A 22,418-nucleotide genomic window follows, 5' to 3' on the forward strand; every position below is an offset into this window, starting at 1 on the left:
GCTTCGAGGATCAATGGGGACCTGGTGGTTAAGGCTCATTTTTTAACAGGATGCACCCTGCTAATGGGTGCTTTGTGGTTTTAAAGAGTACTTTTGTCTCTCTTTGAATTATGTTCCAGTGAAAGGCTGAGTCTTTGTCTATTATGTCATTCATTCATTCACTCACTCACCCACCCACCCACCACACACCTGTTGAGCAAGTGAGGATGCTGGGGCAACGCACACAGACGTGCTTATTTCTAGACCCGGCTGACGGACTGCGCACTCCACCTGTGGGTCGCAGTGGTTTCCAGCGTGGTTAACAGTCCAGGTGTTGTCCCAGTCGGCTGACAACATGTTCCCAAAACGGGTGAGCATCCTTCACTTTGCTAAAGGATTCACTGCAGGATTAAGTAAAGCCAGGGAATTTTAGAATCAGAAGGGGCCTTGGGGACTGGCTCATTCAATCCCTTCACTCGTTTAGTGGCAGAAAGGGAGATTTAAAAGGTTTAGGAGACTTGCTTAGAGATATTCATCAATGCCAGAGCCAGCGCTCACAGCCCACACTGCTTTTTCATTCTTGGCACTGGTCTCTTTCTTGCATGATGCAGACATACTCCAAGGGTGATGACAATGGTAACAAGACCAGTATGTACTGAATGCTTTCTCTATGCCAGACAGGGTTCTAAGAGCTTTATAGACAAAGGTACTTCAAAAAGTTCATGGAAAAATGGAATGAAAAGGTCAAAATTTTATTTTGGTGCAAAAAAATTAAAATTCATACCTATAAGGGGTCTTCATGTCTACCTTGAAAAGGGGGCTGGCATCATGCAGTAATGGATTAAGCTGCCACTTGGGACGCCAGCATCCCACATCAGAGCCCTAGTTCAAGTCCCAGCTCATCTGCATCCAATCCAGCTCCCTGCTAATGTGCCTATGAAAGCAGCAGAAGATGGCAAAAGTCCTTGGGCCCCTGCACCCATGTATGGGACCCAGATAGAGTTCCTGGCTCCTGGCTATTGGCAGCTTTTTGGGGAGTGAACCAACAGATGGAAAATCTTTGTCTGTTCCCCTTCCCCATGCCCCCAAGCCACTGTACCTTTAATAAAACAAATCTTTAAGGATTTTTTTTTTGACAGGCAGAGTGGACACTGAGAGAGAGAGAGAGAGAGAGAGAGAGAGAGAGAGAGAGGTCTTCCTTTGCTGTTGGTTCACCCTCCAATGGCCGCCGCGGCTGGCGCACTGCACTGATCCGAAGGCAGGAGCCAGGTGCTTCTCCTGGTCTCCCATGGGGTGCAGGGCCCAAGCACTTGGGCCATCCTTCACTGCACTCCCGGGCCATAGCAGAGAGCTGGCCTGGAAGAGGGGCAACCGGGACAGAATCTGGCGCCCTGACCGGGACTAGAACCCGGAGTGCTGGTGCTGCAGGCGGAGAATTAGCCTATTGAGCCGCGGTGCTGGCCTAAGGATATTTTTTCTGCACCAAAATAAAATTTTCAAGTCCATTTTTCTTAAATTTTCAAAATACTAAAAAGTTACATTTGACAGGCCGACAAAGCAGGAGCCTCCTGTGCTGGTTCACTTCCCAAGTGCTGCAACCGTTGGGGCTAGACTGGGCGGTAGCCCGGATCTGGGAACAATTCAGGTCTCCCACTTGGGTGGCAGAGATCCAATGACTGGAGCCATCACTGCTGCTTCCCGGGGTCTACACCAGCAGGAAGCTGGAGCCGGGAATCTCAGCTGCGTGGGACATGGATGTCCCGACCGGCATCTTCATCACTAGGCAGAAACACCCGAGCCCTTCTCGTTACAGCACACTTTTCATCGTTGTCCCAGTTGAACTGCTGATAGAAAGCACACAAGAGCATGCTGGGCACAGAGAGATCACAGCTCAGAACTGGTGCTGCGGCCTCATCCAGGCCCAGGGCTCTGAGCCACAACGTTCCGCGGCTGCTTTATTGGCCAGGAGTCCCTTACAGAAACGTGTGTCCGCCATGTTTTAAGAGGCAAGTACTGGTGTAGTGAATATTAGTGCAATTAGAAGCCCAGCTCCGTATCGCACCTTGGGGCGGATCTCTCAGAATATGGAGCTGCCTGCCATTGCAGTCTGCAAAGCTCCACGGTTCAAGCTGACACAGAAAGTGGCTCCTGGCATGCGGGCGACCATCTGCAGAAATGGGATCTAAGTCACAGGTGAAGGGAACAGTGCTCCCCCAGCATGCTGGAAACACCCAGGGAGCCCTTATGGACCGAGGCATTTGGAAATAAAACCACGGGAATGCTGATTACCTGTGACTGTCTTGAGCAGCAACTGCATTTCAGGGAGTGCTTTATGCAAAATGCGGTCTCTCTTAGCAGGCACGGACTTAAATATTGTGATTTGAACAAATGAAGGCCAGGCATTTTCTACCTTTCTGAAAAGTCTTCCAGTTGGAATCTGAGAGTTGACTTTTTTTTTTTTCTTCCCATTTCTGATTAATTTCCCAGAACAACTCTCCCCCCACATCCCTCCTGCCCCGGTGTTTATCATCCAGGGGTCCCATGATGAAGAAGTATCAGAAAAGCCCAGAATCTAAATCGAGTGAGAGCAGCCAGCTCTCTGATTGGCATCCCCTCCCTGTCCCAGCCCTCTTTGGAGCTGCTGTCAAAAACTGAACTTTAAGTCTACTGTCTTAGCAACATCTCCCCTAAGGGCAGCAAGGTGTGGAGAACAGGGCAGAGGAACCTTGTGGGACCTGGCAGGAACTCTGCCATCATCAGGGAGCCTGGAGTCCCTGAACTCCTCCTAGGAGGCCGGGAGGGTGGGGACACCATTATTGGCCAAGTACAAATGGGTTGCTATTTGCTTTCTCTGTTCGTTATAATGATTGCAGGCTGGCGGTGGTGTTTAGCCACAGGGTCCAGCAGGTCGGTTATGAGAACTTCATCACTGTCATTAACACCTTTTGTTTGCACTGAACACAAAAAGCTGTTCAGTATCCAGAGAGTGCAGGGTAAGAAAAAGAGCAGGGGGAGGCAGCAAAGGAGAGAGGCAGGGAGCAGCCCTTCACCCAGGGTTAATACCAGCAAGAAGAAAATACCCCCCTGGGATAACTGAGTTAGCAGGGTAAGGGCGTTGGTGAGAGGAGTGGATTTTTTTGGATTCTCTGCTCTTTGTGCTAGAAAGGTAATTGCTCACGTTTCTGAGTGCCAGTGATGCCGGCCGGTTCTGGTCCTAGAAACGCTCCTGGGAGGTGTGGTTGTTGGTAAGCGTCTTCCTGCTGGAGTTTAATGCCTGAGTAGCTGGTTTCGCTGCCATGCTCTCATGTAGAGCAAGCGCCGTGACCTTGGTGGAGGATCATCCTGGGTGTTGGGCAGGGTGCACTGCGCAATTTTTTTTTTTTAAATGTGCAGTTTCTCCTCTGTCTTCTCAGCAACCCTGGGGTAAATGGCCCCATTCCCACTTATGAGGGCAGTAAATACAGAAAGGTAAAAGCTGCTTCTACTGTGGCCCGGCACAGGGGTTTGAGCTCAGGGGCCTCGTTTCAAACTTAACTACACCACCTGGTAGGAAAAACAAACACGAAAACGAGAAAAAAAAAATCCCACCAAACATCTTAAATGCACCCTGAGGACCAAGAAAATGTAGGCGGCATATTTGACGAGCTGATCAGTTGACAGTTTGGATAATAGACATTCTGAAAGAAATTGCAGTCGTCAAATCATAAGAATATGTTATGCTTTTTTGGGGGAAGGGGAACTTAACTCTTCCTCTTGGGTGATCCTTGATAAGAGATTGTGTGTTCCTGTTTTTAGGCCCCCCGCCCCCTAAAGAAGTGGGTGGGCGATAGATACTTGGCTCGTGCCTATCTTGGTTGCATGAATATATTTTGTGTCTCCCCTTTTCTGCTTGCTTCTGCCAGAACACGTTCCTCCGCCACGCATTCCTCCGCCTTACTTTTCTCTTGTCCTTTTCTGGACAATTGTAACACGTACTGTGTACTGTGTCTCGGAGCTTGAGAAATGTCTGGTGCAGCCGGCGGGCTGCGGTGGCCAGCATAGCAGGCCGGGTTGGGGGCAGGACAGGCAGGGCAGGGTCCTCCCTCTGCTCAGGCATTATGGCAACCCCCCAAAGCTCGGTGGGCTCTGTGAACCCTGTAAGCTGCAGACAGCATGCATTCGGATTCCTGCGAACTCTGGGCTCTGGGCTCTGGTGCCCTGTGACGAGCTAAAGGGATTTTTTTGGGGGGGAGTCGGCGTGGGTTGCATTAATTCCCCATGTGTCCCTGAATGTCACGCCAGCCGGACAGTCCCGTAGATTCTAAATGTGCACGTGTGCACGCAACTATACAGAAACAAGCGGCAGCTGAAAACCCCGGGGGAGGATTGGAGGGTGTCCTGATGACCACTGACGCCTTGTGTGCAGATTAGGAAACTGGAAATCCCCTCATGCCTGGGGCGTTTGCACTTCCCTAAACTCTCCCTCCTAGTGGGTCTGCTCCGTTGGTTGTCTCTTGAACTGACCACCTGTCACCTGGGTGCCGGGCAGCAGCCACCGCGGGCAGCGGTTCCCAGCCAGGAGCCCGAGGGACACAGGGGACTTTCCTTGTCTCAGCTGGGTGGGCCGGGGTCAGGTGCAAGGCTGCACAGGGCTCAAGGGGACCACCGCGATTTTGAGCCTCACCTGCAGGACAGGTGAGACACCGCACCCCCCTGCGCCGCCCTGGTCTTCTCCCAGGATCCCAGGGACACTGTCCAGTTTGAGAACCGCCTTGTCCCACGCACACGGACCTCCCCAGCCCTTGGGGTGATGGGCGTGGGGCCCAAGGCTCTCCTAGGGTGGGGGTGGGGGGTGCGGAAGAGCGGCCAGGAGCGGGAAGTGGGGGGCCGCGGGGCGAGGAAGAGGAGGAGGGAGAGAGGAAGTCCCTCGTGGTCGCCCCGAGGGGAGGGCGGGCCAGTTCCCGCGGGGACGCGGGCGGTTCGAGTGCGCGCGCTCTGCCGACCCTCGCGGAAGGGGCGCGTGCGCGCGGCGGGCGGCGACCCCAGCGGCCTCGGCGGCCGCGCGCAAGTAGGGGGTGCGCTGGTGTCGCGCGCGCGCTGAGGGGGGCGCTGTTGGGCGGAGGCGCGCGCTGAGGGGGGGCGCTGCTGCCCCGGGGCGCCCCCCCCCACCCCCACGTCGGGCCGCGACGGGCGAGCGGCGGCGGCGGGAGCGCGTCCCGTCCCGCTCCTGAGGAGCCGCCGCCGCCGCCGCTCGCCAACATGGCGGACCTGGAGGCCGTGCTGGCCGATGTGAGCTACCTGATGGCCATGGAGAAGAGCAAGGCCACGCCGGCTGCCCGCGCCAGCAAGAAGATCGTCCTGCCCGAGCCCAGGTACCGGGTCCTCCGGCCCGCGCCGCCGCTGGCGACCCCCAGAGCCCGGGAGGGTCGGGAGCTCAGCCCTGCCTGCCCCGGGAGTGGCGCTGCGGCGCCGGCCTCGCCGTGCCAGCCGCTGAAATGGGGCAGCGGAGGGCTGTTGGGGGCACTCGCGGAGACAGCCCCGAAGTGCGCAGCGCCCCACTGGGGGAGGACTTTGCCGGACCTGCCCGGCCCCGGCGCCCCCTCCTGCTCCATCTCTAGGGTCCTTTCCGATTTGCTGCGTTGTCCAGCTCCATCCCTGTCCCTGCCCTAGGGGTCCTCTGTGCCCCTCCTCGGCTCACCACCCCTGGCGGCTCCACCCTGGTCCTTCCGGGGTTGCTACTGTCCCCTTTCCAACTCCATCCTGCGCCCCCCGCTTCCCTGTAGGCTGCCCAGCTGCGGAGCGCAGGCTTCTCGCCTTTGGTCCCGGGTACTGGAACTGCTGTGTGCAGCGCCTGCTCCCCCTGGGGCCCCCGCAGCCCGGTGGGCGTCCTCGGGCCGAGAGGGTGTTGACCCGCGCGGCGTCCTGGTGGGCGCCAAGTGTGTTAGCGGAGCTGCGCTGCTCGGCCCGCGCGTCTCCCAGTGCCACTTTGTTAAAAGGTGGAGGTGGGATTTGCTTAGAAACGCACACCGAGCCCTGATCCCAGGCAGGCTTCGGTGGGTCAGTCGCCAGGGAAGGGATCCGCTTAAATGGTGACGGGCTGTGGCTTTGCTACTGATGAACTAGTCAGAGACCAATGCCCCTGGAAAGACAGCTCGTCAGGTTGTCAGCTTCAGGCAGCACGCCGAAGCTTTGGCAGTGCCCAGTGTCTTTGCTATTGAACACTGCCATGAGTCCAAAGGGTAGGGTGGCCCCTTGCAGCCAGATAGCCCTTGGTGGAATTATTGATTTAAAGAAAGAGGCATCCTCTTTTTGGCACGTTTGAAGCCATGCAATTCTGCAAAATGCTGGGATCTAAACCAAAGCCGTTTTCATTTTGAAATCATTGATCCTGCAAGTGTTAGGCACTCGGGATGGCTAAAATATTAACTTGATCCAAGGAGGGGAGAATCTTCCTTTGGGTGCTAAGTGATGATCGCCGTATCTCGTGTGAGTTCATTTGTGAGCCCCGTGGAACCAGAATGTTCGTCCCTGTGAGTTACTTGCTGTGAGAAGCTGGATAGCTTGCTGGGTGTTTTTGGGTTTGCTTTGCCTCTTGTTGGTTTTGCGGGCTGTGCTGTGGCTCTGATAAGCAGCCCCCAGTGGTGACAATCCGGGAGAAATGCAGATACTTCTGGGCGTCGCGAGTGGAGCACGCGTAGCCCAGAGTTGAACACATCTGAAGCTCATGACAAATCCGTGGTTTCACATTTAGGGCAAATCTACCTCAAGGTGCATTTCATGTAAAAATCTTACTTCCCTAAATGTGACATATCTTTAACTCATGGGCGATTTTTTTGGGGAGGGGTCGTGGGAGGGAGATTTTATAATATTGCTGAAATTAGGAACTTCTGTTGGTTTCTGTCTTGGCATTTTGGACTTACTGTAACTTCTGCTTTTTAAGTGCTCCTCTTGAGAGTGTATTTCTGTGCTTAGCATATTCACTTCCTTGTGTGAATACCTCTGGCTTTCAGTGGTGGTTTTTCTTTGGTAAATGCGTTGGTTTTCTGGGCGCAGTCTCATCTTCCAGGGTACTTCTCTTGACATTTTAGAATTGAGAAGCATCAGGATGAGGTGATGTTAGGGACCAGCCCTGTAATGCTTGTTACTCTGTTGCTGTTTTATTAAACAGGTTCCTGAACTAGGCCACTGAAACCTCCTCCAGGGGTTTTCAGTTTGTGTGTATCTCAGTGTCTTTAGCTTTAGTTTAGTAAGGCAACCGTTTGCATAGCAAGAGTCTGCCCCTTGTGCTGTGTTAGGATTCTGTTATGTCCTCCGGTAAAGCCGTCTTGTAAATTTTTCTCTGCCACTGGATGGCAGGCGGCGCACCTGACTGATTTGGGAGCAAGGTGGTTGGAGGAGTTCTAGTTCCCCTAGGAAAGTTGATTCCAGAGCCGGGGCTTGTGGGGCAGCCGGGGAAAGCTCCAGGCTGCAGTGCCAGCATTTCATATGGGCGCCCAGAAGACGCTCCTGGCTCTGGATCAGCTCAGCTCCAGCTGTTGTGGCCATTTGGGGGAGTGAACCAGGGGATGGAAGACCTCTCTCTGTGTGGCCATTTGGGGCAGTGAACCAGGGGATGGAAGATCTCTCTCCGTGTCTCTACATCTTTCTCTCTAACTCTTTCACATAAAGAAAAACTTTTTTTTTATTTTTTTATTTTTCTAAAGAAAAACTTTTTTAAAAAAGTTAATTCCGAGTTAAAATGCTTCAGTGTAGTGACTCAGAGGCCAGCCCGACTCTACCCTGTTGGTGAAGGGCACAGGTGCAGTGTGTGGTGATGGGAATTTCTGTTTCAACCTCATTTTGAAGTGAGTCATGTGGTCACCTGTCTTTGATATTCTTGGAAAAGATGCTGAGATTTGTTGAGCTGGAAACCTGGACATGGACTTGCCATTGACCTGTCACTATTGGTATTTCATTTCCAGCTAATTGTGTCTGTGCCTCCTTCTTCCAGGGACTGTGCCTTTTCCCCAGGGTTAAGCAGAAAAGCAACAGAACAAAACAATCTCCAGTAATGTAAATGGAACACTGGGCCCGCGGGCCCGTGCCTGTCACCGGAGAACCTCAGAAAATGGAGCATTCTGCCCAAGGGAGACCTTGCTTCTCCGAGACGGCGAGAGGCAAACATTTGGTTATGTTGACACATTATTCAATTAACGACCCAGTGAGTGTAAATCCTGGAAAAGCTGACTATTTGTTCAAATTACATAGCTGTGCTAGTTTACTGAAACATTTGTTGAGCTAACGCAGCTGATAATGGGACCTACGGGGGATAGTGGACTGTGGCCATGGCCTTCCTGTGCAGGCCCAGCTACAACAGGAGTGTTGGGACATGCTTGCCAGTCGTGTTACGATGTGGGAGAAAAGAAACCCCTTTATTAAGGGGTGGGACCTAAAGCACTGGGGAAGGCCCACGCAGGCCTGATCCCCTGGCAGGGAGAAGACCCCTTTCACCTTAGGCTCTGTTACTGTTAACCTTCAAATGGAATGAAACTTAATTGGCTTGATATCACAGAGTGAAAGGGATGAACTAACCGGGACTTGATCTTTCTCCTGGAATCTCATTTCATCTGCTTGGTAGAGTGAAATCTCTCATCCACTGGTTCAGTCTCCAAATGCCTGCAGCAGCCAGGGCTGGGCCAGGCTGAAGTTGGGAGCACTGGACTCCATCCGGGTCCTGGTGTGGATGGCAGGGGCTGAAGTGACTTGAGCAGCCTCCCAGGTCCCTCAGCAGGATGCTGGCTTGGAAATGGAGCAGCCAGGACTTAGCCCAGACGCTCTGACACGGGTGTAGGTGTCCTGAGTGTCAGCTAGATCCCCTGTGCCCCTGTGCCCACCTTGGTGTATGGGACACTGGATCACCCATTGCAAAGCTCATCCTTTCAAAGTATTCCTACAGCGTGATAGGAGGATCTGAAAAGAACATTTTAAAGAGACTGTATAACTTACCAGGAAAGGGCCCTTCTGATACCACTTACTATACTAAGTCATACATAGACGCAGAGCCAGTTCTGCGAGCAGGCGTGGGGATGCTGTGACGAGTGCTCACGGCCACTCTCCAGGAGCCTTGCCATTAGAGAGTGGAGCCGAGAGAGAGGCTTGCTTTAAAGTGCCTTTGCTGAGGATTCTATTTAACCTTGAATAGGTAGTCTTGGGATTACTTCTGTTATTCTGTATTCACAGAGCATATTATGGTTACTGAGTGTTTTTACTTATTAAAATCATATTGTAGCTAGATAATCCCATATGCTGGTTCTTTCTCCAAGGTGCACGCAATGGCCAGGACTGTGCTGTAGCTGGGAGCTGGGGACTCAGGTCAGGTCTCCCACAGGTGTGGCAGGAGCCTAATGACTTGAGCCGCTATCAGCAAACCCTGCCCCCCGCCGTTACCAGCACCCTCCCCCCGCCCCCCGCCCTGCAGCGTCTCCCACGGTCTGCATTAGCAGGAAGCTGGAGTCAGGAGCTGGAGCGGGAACCCAGGCTCTCTGCTGAGGGACACGGACCTGACCTGCAAGGCCAGTGTGTGCCCCTTGCTCAGTACTTGTGATTTTCCTTTGAAGAACTATTCAGACGTCACATGGGTCGTATTACAGCAATTTGCATCTTTCTGTTTGCAGTGCTGCCGCGTGAAACCAATCTCCAAACGTGGGATAATTTTCTTCTTTTAAGGAGATGGAATTGACTCAATAGTTTCCCATTCCGGTCACTGAGTGCTTTGCAGAGTGTTCGAAGCATCCCTGTGTCTGGGTCGTAAGGTGTTCTGTGTTCGTGTCTCGTGTGCTCACGTCCTAGGTGTGAATTGCAGAGTCAATGTTGAAGAACAGCCTCCAGGAAGAAAGTATTCCTTATTACCGTTAGGAGGATTCCTGTATAACACGGTCACTTTTTTTTCATTCAGGTCCAAATTGCAGATGTGATTTGTTTTGGCCTCTCGGTGACTCCTTCACTCATGGTCAGAGCTGATTTGTGCCAGTGGCCTGTGGATGCACGGGCTGCCTGGAGCCGCCGCTGCTTAGAAGCGGATGTTCAGTGCAGTCGGGGTTGGGCCCAGAATGTGTCCATGGTGAGGGTTGTGAAAGGCTTTGAATCAAGAGCTCCTAGATCTCTTTGAGGTACAGGCAGTCCCAGCATGATGCAATCCGTTCTTAGAGGCAGCCTCTTAAAGTGCTTCCCTAGTATACTGAACTTGGCCTTGCCAAATATCTGTTAGGGAAAGTATGGGACACAGGTGTCCAGGCTCGGAGGAGGAAGAGCAGGGCTTTTTATGTCAGTGGGTAGAAGCGGAGAAGCGAGGGGTGGGGCTGTGGAGCACAGGACACCTGGGCCCCCCTAGGTCTGGCAATGAACGTCGCATGGAGTGAGAACATAGTGTCATTTGCAGAGAGGTTAGGTGTGCCCGGCGGTTGGCAGAACTGGTTCATTTGTTCCCCTCGCTGGTCCTAGCTTGTGAGGAGCCCTGGCCCCATGTCACAGGAGAAGCAGAGGCCCAGGGAAGTCCAGGAACTCGGCCCAGTAAAGAGGCAGGGTCCAGGGCCACGAAGCCCCCAGCGCAGGTTCCTCGCTCCTTCTGGGCTGCCTCCCGAGAGCGGTAGCCGATGCTCTCGCCTGCTATTTTTCAAGGACTAAGCAAAACTGCAGCGGCTTTTTCTTTGGGGTAAAGTCACTCGGCTGCCCGACCCCAGCAGCTGCCAGGGCAGCAATGGAAAAGCTGAGACTATCTTCGGGGACCCACAGAGAACAGTGACTCCTCTGGGACCCTCGCAGACGGTAATTACAGCCGCGCGGAAGCAGCAGCGGGCAGCTCATTTCCCACGGGGAGCTCGCGGGCCACGGGGCTGTTGTGTTTAACGCGAGCAGCACGGTCTGGCTTGTGTTCCTGAGAAACTGCACCGGACGCTGCCCCGCCCGGACCCTCTCCCTAGGATTCTCTCGGTGTTGGCAGTGGGGAAGTGGAAATGATGAACTTGGGGACTTTTCCTCTGTTACCTTAGGACCTCTGGTAAGGTCAGTCATTTACATGCTAGTCGGGGGTGGGTATCCCAGACTGCTGCTGCCTCTCCGCATCTCACTACTTCATTCTCGCCCTTCCATTTTTTTTTTTAAGATTTATATATTTATTTGAAAGAGTTACACAGAGAGAGGGGAGGCGGTGGGTGGGGGAGTCCCCCATCCGCTGGTTCACTCCCCAGTTGGCCACAACGGCTGGAGTGGTGCCAATCCAAAGCCACGAACCAGGAGCCTCCTCTGGGTCTCCCACATGGGTGCAGGGACCCAAGGACCTGGTCCATCTTCTACTGCTTTCCCAGGCCACAGCAGAGAGCTGGATCGGAAGTGGAGCAGCTGGGACTTAAACCGGCGTCCATATGGGATGCCGGTGCCTCAGGCCAGGGTTGTTAACCTACTGCACCACAGCACAGCCCCTTGCCCTTCCATTTTTTTTTTCTGACAGGCAGAGTGGACAGTGAGAGAGAGAGAGAGAGACAGAGAGAAAGGTCTTCCTTTGCCATTGGTTCACCCTCCAATGGCCGCTGCGGCTGGTGCGCTGTGGCCGGCGCACCACGCTGATCCCATGGCAGGAGCCAGGTACTTCTCCTGGTCTCCCATGCAGGTGCAGGGCCCAAGCACTTGGGCCATCCTCCACTGCACTCCCTGGCCACAGCAGAGAGCTGGCCTGGAAGAGGGGCAACCGGGACAGAATCCGGCGCCCCGACCAGGACTAGAACCTGGTGTGCTGGCGCCGCAAGGCGGAGGATTAGCCTAGTGAGCCGCGGCGCCGGCCACCCTTCCATTTTGATCGCTGACTGGAAGCCAAAACCCTTGGGCCCTTTGTGATTGTACCACAGATCTAAGATGCAGAAGAAGCCACACCTGGGCTCCTCACGAGTTGTGGATACTGCTGCTAATTTTGGGTGTCTCCTTTTGGGTCATCTGTACTTGAGTTCGCAGGAAGTGATTACACGAAAGTAGTCAGCCCGGAACTTCATCCTCAATGATTTAATGGCCAGCTGACATTGCTGACCCCTCATTTTCCTCTGCCTACTCCCCATCATGTTGTAGTAAGAGAGAAAATTCTAGATCAGGAGCCACAGCATGGAAACCCGATTCCACCTGCAGCTTTGCCAGGGGACCTCAGTAGATCACTCTTGTTCACTGTATTCAGTTTCCCCTACTTGTACAATGTGATATCGATTCATTTCTGATCATAAAATGTCCCAGTTGAAGCAATCTCTGTCTCACGGGCGTTTTTCTCTCCAGTACATTCATGAAGAGTGGAACTCATTAAGAATCGCTCATACACGGATTGCAAGCGTAGATCACTCGAGACAAGGAGGGAAGAAATATTTAAAGATGTGGTGGTTCTTTAATTTATACCAGTGTTTGTTTGTTGTTGGGATGATAAACAGTATCAGATGCAGGGGCACCTTTCAGAAGTACAAAACAGTGGCAGACAGAAGGCAGTGCTGCCAGGAGCCCCTCCTGCCTGTGCCCCAGGAGACAGGATGTGTGAGAAGTTAGATGTTGACCCCCAGTCCCATAAGAACTGGCAGATCTCGCCTCAGTTTTCTTACTCTAATGTTATGGCACTGTGCATCTAGAACCCTCTACACATAGTGCCTCCCATGGTTCCTTTATTTTCTCCTCCCAGATTGCATGTTAATGACATAGGATTGTGCTGGCTCCTGTTTAGATGGATTGTACTATCTCCTGAGGAGATCTTGGAGGAGGTCCAGGCTACTCGTGCCCGTGGTGGGTGACCCCCTTCCCTAACACCCATGCTGGACGTCTCTGATGAGCAACCCTGGAAACTGCAAGGTGTGAGACAGCTCTCTGGCCACGCGTTCTGTGCACCGATCTCTTCCTGTCCCTTTGAGGTCTTGCACAGTAGACTTGGTCCCTCTTACCTGCGGCAGGTGTCGGGTGTGTGGGAGCGGCTCGCTGGCCCTCGGTGGCTGGTACAGGAAGCCGTCCCAGGTTTCTCGCCTCATTTTACACTGAAGTCTGCACACTGCGCCAGCTCATCTTCCTGCATCCGTTTGAACGTTACCCAGCTGAGTAAGAAAATGAAAGTTATGAAGGCCAAAAAGATAGCTGTAAAATGATCATCACTAATTTAGTCATGGTAAGACGAGTAAGTAATAAATCCTCTTTCAAGTGTTTGGTTGGTTCAATTCCTTTATAGTTCCATTTGGAGGAGGGTTTTTTGGTTCCTTGAGTGATTGAAAATTCATGGAGGTGGGTGTTTGGTGCAGTGGTTAATACACCACTTGGGACTCCTGCATCCCATGTTGGAGTTCCTGGGTTCGAGTCCTAGCTCTGCTGTGGATTCCAGCTTCCCGCTAGTGAGTACCCTGGAAGCCAGTGGCAATGGCTCAGGTGTTTGGATCCCTGCCACCCGTGTGGGATACCTGGATTGAGTTCCTAGCTCCTGGCTTTGGCATAACCTACCATCAGCTGTTGCAGGTATCTGGGGAGTGAACCAGCCATAGGAGCTGTCTGTCTCGCAAATAAATAAATAAATGCAAATTAATGAAATTTATTACACCAGGGAATTAGTGTTTGCATCAGAGTTGGAAGCTAGCTGTGGGTTACAGATGTGTTACAATGTACTGAGTGTGAGGCACTGTATATACTCTTGGGATAATTATGGCCTGAATTAGGGAAAAGGTGGTCTTTGATTATGCTGAAAATTATTCTACGATGTGAGGGGTTATGTGTCCTGTATTGAAAGCATAAAACCCCATATTCTAGGAAGACAGCAAGGTTCTTACATTTCAGTGATAAAACTTTGAATATTTTGCTCCTGATATTTGTACATTGTGTGGTAAAGTCAGCCCGTTGATCTTTATGATTGTATCCAGAAAACACCTCTGCTTATATGTTTAGGTTGTTTCTTCTAGATTGTATGTATCTGCTTTGAGGGTTTGAGTTGAAAACGATCTAAAAGTTACATGGAGTGGCATTTACACAGCTGTTGAATACTGCAGATTTCATTTTGCTTTGTGAATGTCTAAGATTGTGACAGTATTTTAGATAAATCTTTAAAAAATGAAGTATTCAGTATGGTGGTGGGGTGTGTATTCCCTTTATGGTTTTAAAAATTTATGCATTTGAAAGGAACACAGAGAGAGCTCTTCCATCTTCTGGTTTATTCCCCAAACGCCTGCAACAGCTGGGGCCAGGGCATGCTGAAGCCAGGAGGGTGGCCAGGAGCAAGTACTTGAACCATTACCCATTGCCTCCCAGAGTGTGCATTAACAGGAAGCTGGATAGGAAGTGGAGGTGGACTCAAACCTAGGCACTTGCATATGGGAATGTGGGCATCCCAGGTGGTCCTTAACTGCTATACCATGCACCTGCTCCTGTTTATTTTTTTAAAAAAAGTGTTGATTTGGGAGACAGAGTGAGCTTCCATCCCCTAGTCACTCCCCAGATGCCTCTAACAGTTGGGTCTGGATGGGGCCGGAGCTGGGAGCTGGGAGCGCCATCTAGGTCACGTACATGGGTGGCAGGAGCCCAGGCACTCGAGCCAGGGTCTGCATCAGCAGGAAGCTGGAGTCAGGAACTGGAGCCGGGCATCGGAACCATGAATTCAGGTCTGGTGCATAGGTGTCTTAACTGGCATCTCCACTGCTGGGCCAAACGCCCACCCCTGGGCAGATGTTATGGCCAGATAGGTTAGGCTGCTGCTTGGGATGCCCACAGTCCATGTTGGAGTGTTGGTTTGAGTCCCAGCTTCTCTGCTTCTGATCCAGTTTCCTGCTAATGTGTCTTAGGAGGCAGCAGGTGATGGTCCAAGAACTTGGGTCCCTGCCATCTGTGGGGGAGACCTGGATGGAGTTCTTGGCTCCTGGCTTCAGCCTAGTTGAGCCTTGGCTGTTGTGGGCATTTGGGGAGTGAACCAGTAGCTGGACGATTTCTCTCTTTGTCTCTGTCTCTTACCCACTCTGCACTTTGGCTAGATCAAAATAAATACATAAACATTAAAAATAAAATGGAGCCAGTCCTAACAGATAAGACCAATGGGCTTTATATACACATCTTTTTTTAAAAGATTTATTTATTTATTTGAAAGGCAGAGTTACAAAGAGGCAATGGCAGAGGCAGAGAGAGAGAGGTCTTCCATTTGCTGGTTCACTCCCCAAATGGCTGCAACAGCTGGAGCTGAGCTGATCTGAATCCAGGAGCTTCTTCTGGGTCTCCCACAAGGGTACAGGGGCCCAAGCACTTGGGCCATCTTCTACTGCTTTCCCAGGCCATAGCAGAGAGCTGGATCAGAAGTGGAGCAGCTGGTACTAGGACCTGCGCCCATATGGGATGGCAGCTTTACCCGTTACACCACAGCGGTGGCCCCTTTATACATATCTTTAATCCTACCCTTCTCAACTAAGTTTATTGTTTATTTTCTTGTATAGCGATACTAACTGGGAAGGGGGGTTAAACAGCATACCTTGTCGTTACAACATTAAGCATAGGTTAAAGTGTAAAGTTTCTGTGATATCTTAAAAAAAAAAACAAACCTATTTGAGAGGCAGAGAGAGAGAGAAAAATCATTGTTATCGGCTGATTCACTCTCCAACTGCCTGCAGTAACCAGGGCTGGACCAGGTGGAAGCTGGGAGCAGGGAACTCCTCCTGGGTCTCCCCACTGGGTGATAGGAACCCAACTACTGGAGCCGTCACCTGTTGCCACCCAGGGTCTGCATTAGCAGGAAGCTGGAATCCGGAGCCTTCGGTGGGAATCCAACCCAGGCACCCTGGTGTGGCCCCTGGATGACTTGACTGCTGGCCACGTGCCTGCCCCTGCGCTGTCTTCTGTGTTTTTATTTCCAGTGGCTGTGGAGGAAGTGTAATATGCAAAACATCCCAACTAGATTTAAGAGAAGGGAAAAGCTACTTCTGCACAGTAGCAGTTTTAAAGTAATGGGCAAAGAGTAATTATGTTAAAGATTTTTGCTGTCTCTCTACCCTCCCCCCTAAATAAAACTATGTGAGTTTTTGTGGACAGGGACTTCTTAGGGTATAACTTTTTTTTTTAAATTGCATGTGGAAAACTAGCTAGCATCCCTGAATTCCTGATCTTTAAATGAATGACTCTGCTCGCTGCTGAATCGAGGCTTGGGGACACTTAACAAGGAATTCAGGTTACTCTTGAAGGAGAGCATGCCTTGGTGGAAACTCCTTCCTGTGAAATGAGACTTTTTGGTGAAGTGTTGTGGGTTACGGTTACCTCGTGACTGGGGCAGCGTCTACCGTGGCGGAACGGACAGGAAAAAGGAAGGCTTTGTTTGAAATGCCTCAGCGGCTCTCCCCTTCCAAGCCCCCTCTCCTTCTCTGAGAAAACTCGTGCTCCAGCCGTCAGTTGGGTCGACACGGAGATGGTGGTGATGAGAGAGGCCGTCTTGCTGGCCTTGGCAATTAGAGTTGCATGTGAACCTGGTAACTTGAACCCCATGCCACTGATGACAGTTTACTGTGTGTTTGTGCATTAGATGTGGATTTACAGGTTTTTTTTTTTTTTTTTTTTTAAAAAAAACCTCATTAATACATGTGTTGAGAGCTTTATAGTTTCATGTGTATCAACACTTTAGTTTTTGCAATTGTACTTCGTGGTGTGTAGAAATCTAAAAAAAAAGGGGGGGGGGAAGTACTCCAGGTATATCCTGTCTTCTGTGGGAAGCTCCGGTGCTCTCCTTTAACACTAGGGTCTTTCCTGTGGTCCAGGGTGCAGCTGGCAAGCCTGGCAAACTGGAAACTAGATGTTATCACTGCCCCTGAGTGTCTGCCTCGTATCACAAAGCACATATGACCAGCTGTGTCTGCCTGGGTAACCCATTCCCTTCTCACAGCCCGGCCCTGTCTACTTTAAGAGGCTTATGGGAAACCCCGGGGGAAGTTAGAGGTTCCCACTCCCAAAGTGCACTGCCTCCCGCGGCAGTGGGGTTGACCTGAATAGCCAAAGGAGCACTTGAATGTCAAGTTCGCTGTGTTCAGTGCATTGCTGACTCTCACAGGAGGCCAGAGCCCTTGTAACGAGAGTGTGCCCTCTTGCGGGTTGTCTATGTGGGAAGCAGGGTGACCCTCCGAAGGTTCGGGGCCAGCACGGACCATGGGCAGGTGGTTGTGGGGTTTGGCTGTTCAGTGCCAGTGCTTGGGACTCTGTTATCTCTCCTTCGGGTGTCTTTATTCTGAGTGCAGAGTGTCTGAAATTCCTGGCAGTGGGTGACTTCCGTGACAGTGACAGCTGATCTTTCCATATTTGCACATTTCCCGTTCTCCTTGGTAGGGCAGGCTTCTCCTGGATTTGCTAACAGTGTTGAAACCAATCCCAGGGCTGCCCAGCTTGGGGGCGCTTGCCATCTCCCTGCCCTTGTGTTGATTTACTGTTCACAGAGGGCAGGCTTGCTGCTGCTGCTTTTTAAATTTTTTAACATTTTTCTTTCTTATTTAGAGATTCTTGGAAATGGCCCCATAATAACCATCATCCCTATTTTAGCCAGAGGAAATAGGAAATAGAAAAAGGTTCAGGGGGAAGTTCATTGCTCAAGGTCACGCTGATAAAATAAATGACATGGGTGAGTCCAGACCTGGGTCTTTGGATGCCGGATGTTGTGTGTTTTCATAAACTTGCAGGCTGTCTTTTGCCATGAGGAACTCAGTCTAAGAAGAGTAGGTTCTTGGATTTGGGAGGCGATGCCGCCAGCCTCAGCATCAGTAACGCAGCTTGAACTTGCGTTGTCCTTCTGGAAAGATTGTCAGCCACGGGCATCTCGGGCAGTGCTCCAGCGGCATGATTCCATGGGACGCTTTGACTTAATAATTAATGGAGAGCAATTCCCCAGACGACGAGGTGTCAGGGATTTCACCTGAAATAACAGGATCGTTATTAAGAGCGATGGCAGTGTTATAACTTAAAAAGCTGCCTGCCAGGCCCTCTTAATGTTTTCAAACATCTTTTTGTAATGTCAGACGCATCTTTATTTTCAAAAGCAAAATTAAAACTCCTCTCTCTCTCTCTCTCTCTCTCTCTGCATCAGTAGGTAAGTGGGAAGCCTTGCCTTGAAAAGACTTGTCAATTCCTGTGGACCCATAACTCGATACTTGTTAATGGTCCGTTCTAATTGCAATGGAAAAGTTAATGGGGTGGGTGGCATATTTAACCTCTGTGGAAGGGCTGTTGGGTTTGTGCCAAGATGGGGCTCCTTTGCCAGGGCCACATCTGTGATTCCGTGTGTCTCTTTGCTGCTTCTTCTGGTTTTACAGGTTTCCCTTGTCAGCAACACGTGGCTTCATCTCAACCTTGAGTTACCTGCTTAACCCCTTGTTCATAATCACAAGTGTGTGTGTTTATTTTAAAAATATTCATGTGTTTATTTGAAAGAGAGGGTGAGGGACAGAGAGAGATCCATCTTCCATCCACTGGGTTCATTCACCAAAAGGCTACAACGATCAGAACTGGTCCAGGCTGAAGCCAGGAGCCCAGAATGCCATCCTGGTCTCCCATGTGGGTGGCAAGGATCCAAGTCCTTTGGCCATCCTCTGCTGCTTTCCCAGGCGCGTTGGCAGGGAGCTGGATCGGAAGTGGAGCAGCCGGGACTTGAACCTTGCTCCGATTCGGAATGCCAGCATCTCAAGTGGTAGCTTAATCAACCGTCCCACAAGGCTGGCCCAGCACCGAGAGTTTAACTATTGATGAAGAGATACATGAGATTGAGCTAAAAACTTAGTAAGAACCCTCTTAAGGTTAAATTGGAGTTGGAAAGTCATTTGAAATTTATGTCTTCTTCTCAAAACACACATGCTTATCAGCTCCAGCCATTGAAAAGTCTGAGAAACATTTGCAGTTTGGTCACAGTGCACACACCCCACCCAGCTGCACCTGATGCAGGTGTGGGTAGGGCTGGAGTGAGGTGAGCCGGCCCCTCTGTTATCTTTTGAGTCAGCAAACGAGGAGCTCTCCAGTTGCTGTGGTGGGCACCATGTCCGGCAAAGCCAGAGTGCAGGGGAAGTGGTTTCCACTGGCCACAGCGGGGCACAGTCAGAGCTCAGATTGATTCCGGTACTCATCCTGGTCAGGTGGACAGTGGTCCCTCAAGTGTCCACTCCCAATCCCCAAATCCTGCCAAGAGGGCATGTTCCCCAGTAAGAGGGATTAAGGCCACTCATGTGCTGAGTTCAGGACGAGGAGATTTTCCTGGGTTATGTGGGTGGGCCCCCAAGGGACACAGACGGGAGTCCCCTGCCCTTGTGAGCCTTGAAGGTGGAGGGAAGAGGTCGTGGACCCAGGCACGTGGGCAGCCTGTGGAGGCAGCACCAGGCAGGCAGACAGGCCCCGCTCAGATGCACGCAGCCCCGCCGGCACAGTGAGCTTAGCCCAGGGAGAGCTGTTCAGAGCGAGATTTCAGTTTGAAGGAAATAGGCAGGTAGAGGAATGGAGTGAAACATGCAGAGCTGGCCCCGGGTCCTCCCTCCAGGTCCGCAGCCTGGGTTCCTCACTGAAGTCACCGCGGTGGGTGGCGTCCTGTGGGTTAGAATGGACTGAAGAGCTGGAACGAATGAACTGTAGCTCTTGATTAGGTCCTGATTCAGACCCTCCAGCTACATAAAGGACCCTGGGCATCGGAGCTCAGAAATGACTGTTGTTCCCGGGGTGGGGGGGGGGGAGGCCCTGCTGGGTTCCTTAGGGAAGGGAAATGCTGAAGCAGGAAGGGGAAGAGGACTGGTGCTGAGGTTGGCTTTACAAATGCAGAAAGGGGCAATCCGGAATAAAAGTAGCCATCTAGAATCTTGGTCACTGTTATCAAGGTGTCAAATGGGGTTTGCTATTCTCTGCTCTTTGGCATGCTTGAAAATTTTTTAAAAGTATTTGTTAATTTTTAAGATTTACTTATTTGACAGAGTGACACGGAGAGAAAATGACCACAACAGCCGGGGATGGGCCAGGCTGAAGTCAGGAGCCTGGAGCTCCTTTTGGGTCTTCCGTGTAAGTGGCAAGAACTCCGTCACCTGCTGCCTCCCAGGGTGTGCGTTCGCAGGAAGCTGGATGGGCAGCAGTGTGGCCAGGACCTGACGCAGGCACTCTGATAGGTGACATGGACATCCCAAGTGGTGGCCTAACCTGCTGTGCCCAAATGCCCATCTGTACAATAATGAAAAAAAAAAAGTTGGGGGCCGATGTTTGGCCGAGTGGTTAAGTCATGTGCGTGCCACCTCGGAGGGTCCAGGTTCAAGTCCCTGCTCCATTTCCAATCCAGCTTCCTGCTGATGCACACCTGGGGTTGTCTCGGGTGCTTAGTTCCCCATCATTCACATGGGAGACCTGGGTTGAGTTTTGGGCTCCTGGCTTTGGCCTCGTCCATCCCCAGCTGTTGGAGGCATTTGGAAAGTTGAACCAGCAGATGGAAGACAGATCTCCTCCCTCTCACTCACTCTCATGCTCTCTGTTATGCTTTCAAATAAATAATGAAATAGCAATGATAAAGTGGATGGCTAGGTGTGAAGGGCACAGGTGCCTTCTTGTGGGGCTGATGAGGTCCCAGGTTGTCCCCTGGTGTGTGAGCGCACCCTGGGGACTCCTGTGACAGCATCTGAGACCAGTGCAAACACACTGCAGCCCAGACAGCTGTGCCTGAGGGAGAGGAGGTGCTTCACGGAGACTGCACTAGACAATGTGAAACGAGGCTCCCTGACACTAACTGCAAAGATGCAGGGGACTCATAGAGCTCATGTGCAGGCAGAGGCCCGGGTACTCTAACCAGTGTGGACGGGCTCACCACCTCTGGACCTGCAGCCTTCCCCGGGGAGGAACGAAAAACCTGCAAGGAGGCTATCAAAGGGAGAGCACAGGGTAAGAAGTACGAGCTTGGGAGACTGTGCCCATTCACTCCCCGAGGAGAGTCGGCTTCAACTGAGCCTCGTTCAGAAACGGTTATCTAGTAAATCACGGCGCTAAGGTTCAGGCTTCTCGGGAGAATAAGCCCTGTTACATAAGATGTGCTATCCATCTAATGAAACGCTGCAGTGTGAGTCTCTTATTAGCATTAACAGCTTTCTATTTTTAAATTGAATATTAAAATATTAAAATGTCAAAGCATTTCAAACTCTTTAAAAGAAGTGTTTTCTAACATGCTGGTCTCAACCAGGCATCATGGTGGTACTTGCCAGTGAGACCAGTATGAAGAAAAACCTTTACTAAAAGAAGTAAAAAAAAAAATTCTGAATAAAAAGAGAGCTCTAATTGGTGACTGGCTGGGATGCCCAGCATTGCAGAGACGTCCGCTCACCTCACACCAGTGTGGATTCGAGTTTGAAATCCGATGAGAACTTTAAGGAGCCTGACAAGTGAATCCTTGTTCATCTAGAAGACAAAAAGGGCAAATATCAGCCTTGGGATTTTGAAAACTGAAACAGTGGGAATCTGCTATGCCAAGTGTGAAATACTGGTGTAGCAGTTAAAACTGCGAATATTCATATCCCTTCTATTGATCTATCACCTATCTGTCTATATGTCTATCCATCCATCTGTCTATCTGTCCATCTATCATCTATTGATTTTTCTATCCATCTTTCAGCCTTCCCAAACATTTATCAATAGGTGTATGTATTGATCTATCATCCATTTATGTATTATTCTATGTATCTATGTCTATCCATCTGCCCAACTATGGTTTGAGTAAAGGTGGCATATTGAGTTAAGAAAGAAAGGTGGTATATAACCAATAGCAAAGTTGTAATCCCTCGGCATGTGTACAAAAATAAATTCCAGAGTGTCTAATGAGATAATCATAACAAATATTAAAAATGTGACAACCTGAGATAATGAACGTTTGTTCCTGTGGAGTACAGAGGGCGGCTTTCCTATGTAGTCCCCAGATGTGCAAGGAGACGAATGGATGTGATGGTGCAAATGGAACTGTAGCACGTGACAAAAGGCATCACAAACCAAACTGAAAGATGAGTCCAGGCTGAGCGTCCTTTATCTGAAATGACTTGGACCAGAAGGTTTTCGGATTTCAGATAACCTTGGACTCTGGAATGTGTGTCAATAGCTAGATCTCTTGGGGCTGGGATCTAAATCTTAATGAGATCACCGATGTTTCATACACACGCGGGCTGAAGGGAATTTTATGCAGTGGGTCCAGTGCACCTGCACTTTGGCCGTGGTGTCGCACATGATTTCCTACTGTGGTGTTGGGTCGGTGCTCGGGAAGGGTTGGATTTTGGATGCTCAGTTTGTAGGAGAACAGTTATCGTGGGCGGTCTTCCGGGGATTACTTCTCAGCTTTGTGCATCTGTCTGCCCAGCCAGTGTTCACTAAGACGCCGGAGTGGCTTGCGACGTCCAGGGGAGGAGGACGCGGGAGGCCTGGACTGTGTTCGGGTGTTGAGGAACGCCGGCGAGTTCTCTCCCGTGAGTCGGCCTCTCTGC

The 22,418-nt window shown here is 51.1% G+C and overlaps 1 protein-coding gene across 3 annotated transcripts in view; it reads left to right on the top strand.

Annotated features, from left to right (window-relative positions):
* Positions 1–5,108: 5,108 nt before the first annotated feature.
* Positions 5,109–22,418, top strand: part of GRK3 (G protein-coupled receptor kinase 3) — a 133,316-nt gene continuing 116,006 nt past the window's right edge. Inside the window, exon 1 of one of the 3 annotated variants that reach the window (XM_051835476.2) lies at positions 5,109–5,330. In XM_051835476.2, coding sequence (XP_051691436.1) covers positions 5,218–5,330 — 113 coding nt within the window. In that variant the 5' untranslated portion in view covers positions 5,109–5,217. The remainder of the gene's footprint in view (positions 5,331–22,418) is intronic. The other 2 variants (XM_051835475.2, XM_070066046.1) reach the window with 2 other exon arrangements.

The sequence above is a fragment of the Oryctolagus cuniculus genome, chromosome 21 (assembly GCF_964237555.1).
Source record: "Oryctolagus cuniculus chromosome 21, mOryCun1.1, whole genome shotgun sequence".
Lineage (NCBI taxonomy): Eukaryota > Metazoa > Chordata > Mammalia > Lagomorpha > Leporidae > Oryctolagus > Oryctolagus cuniculus.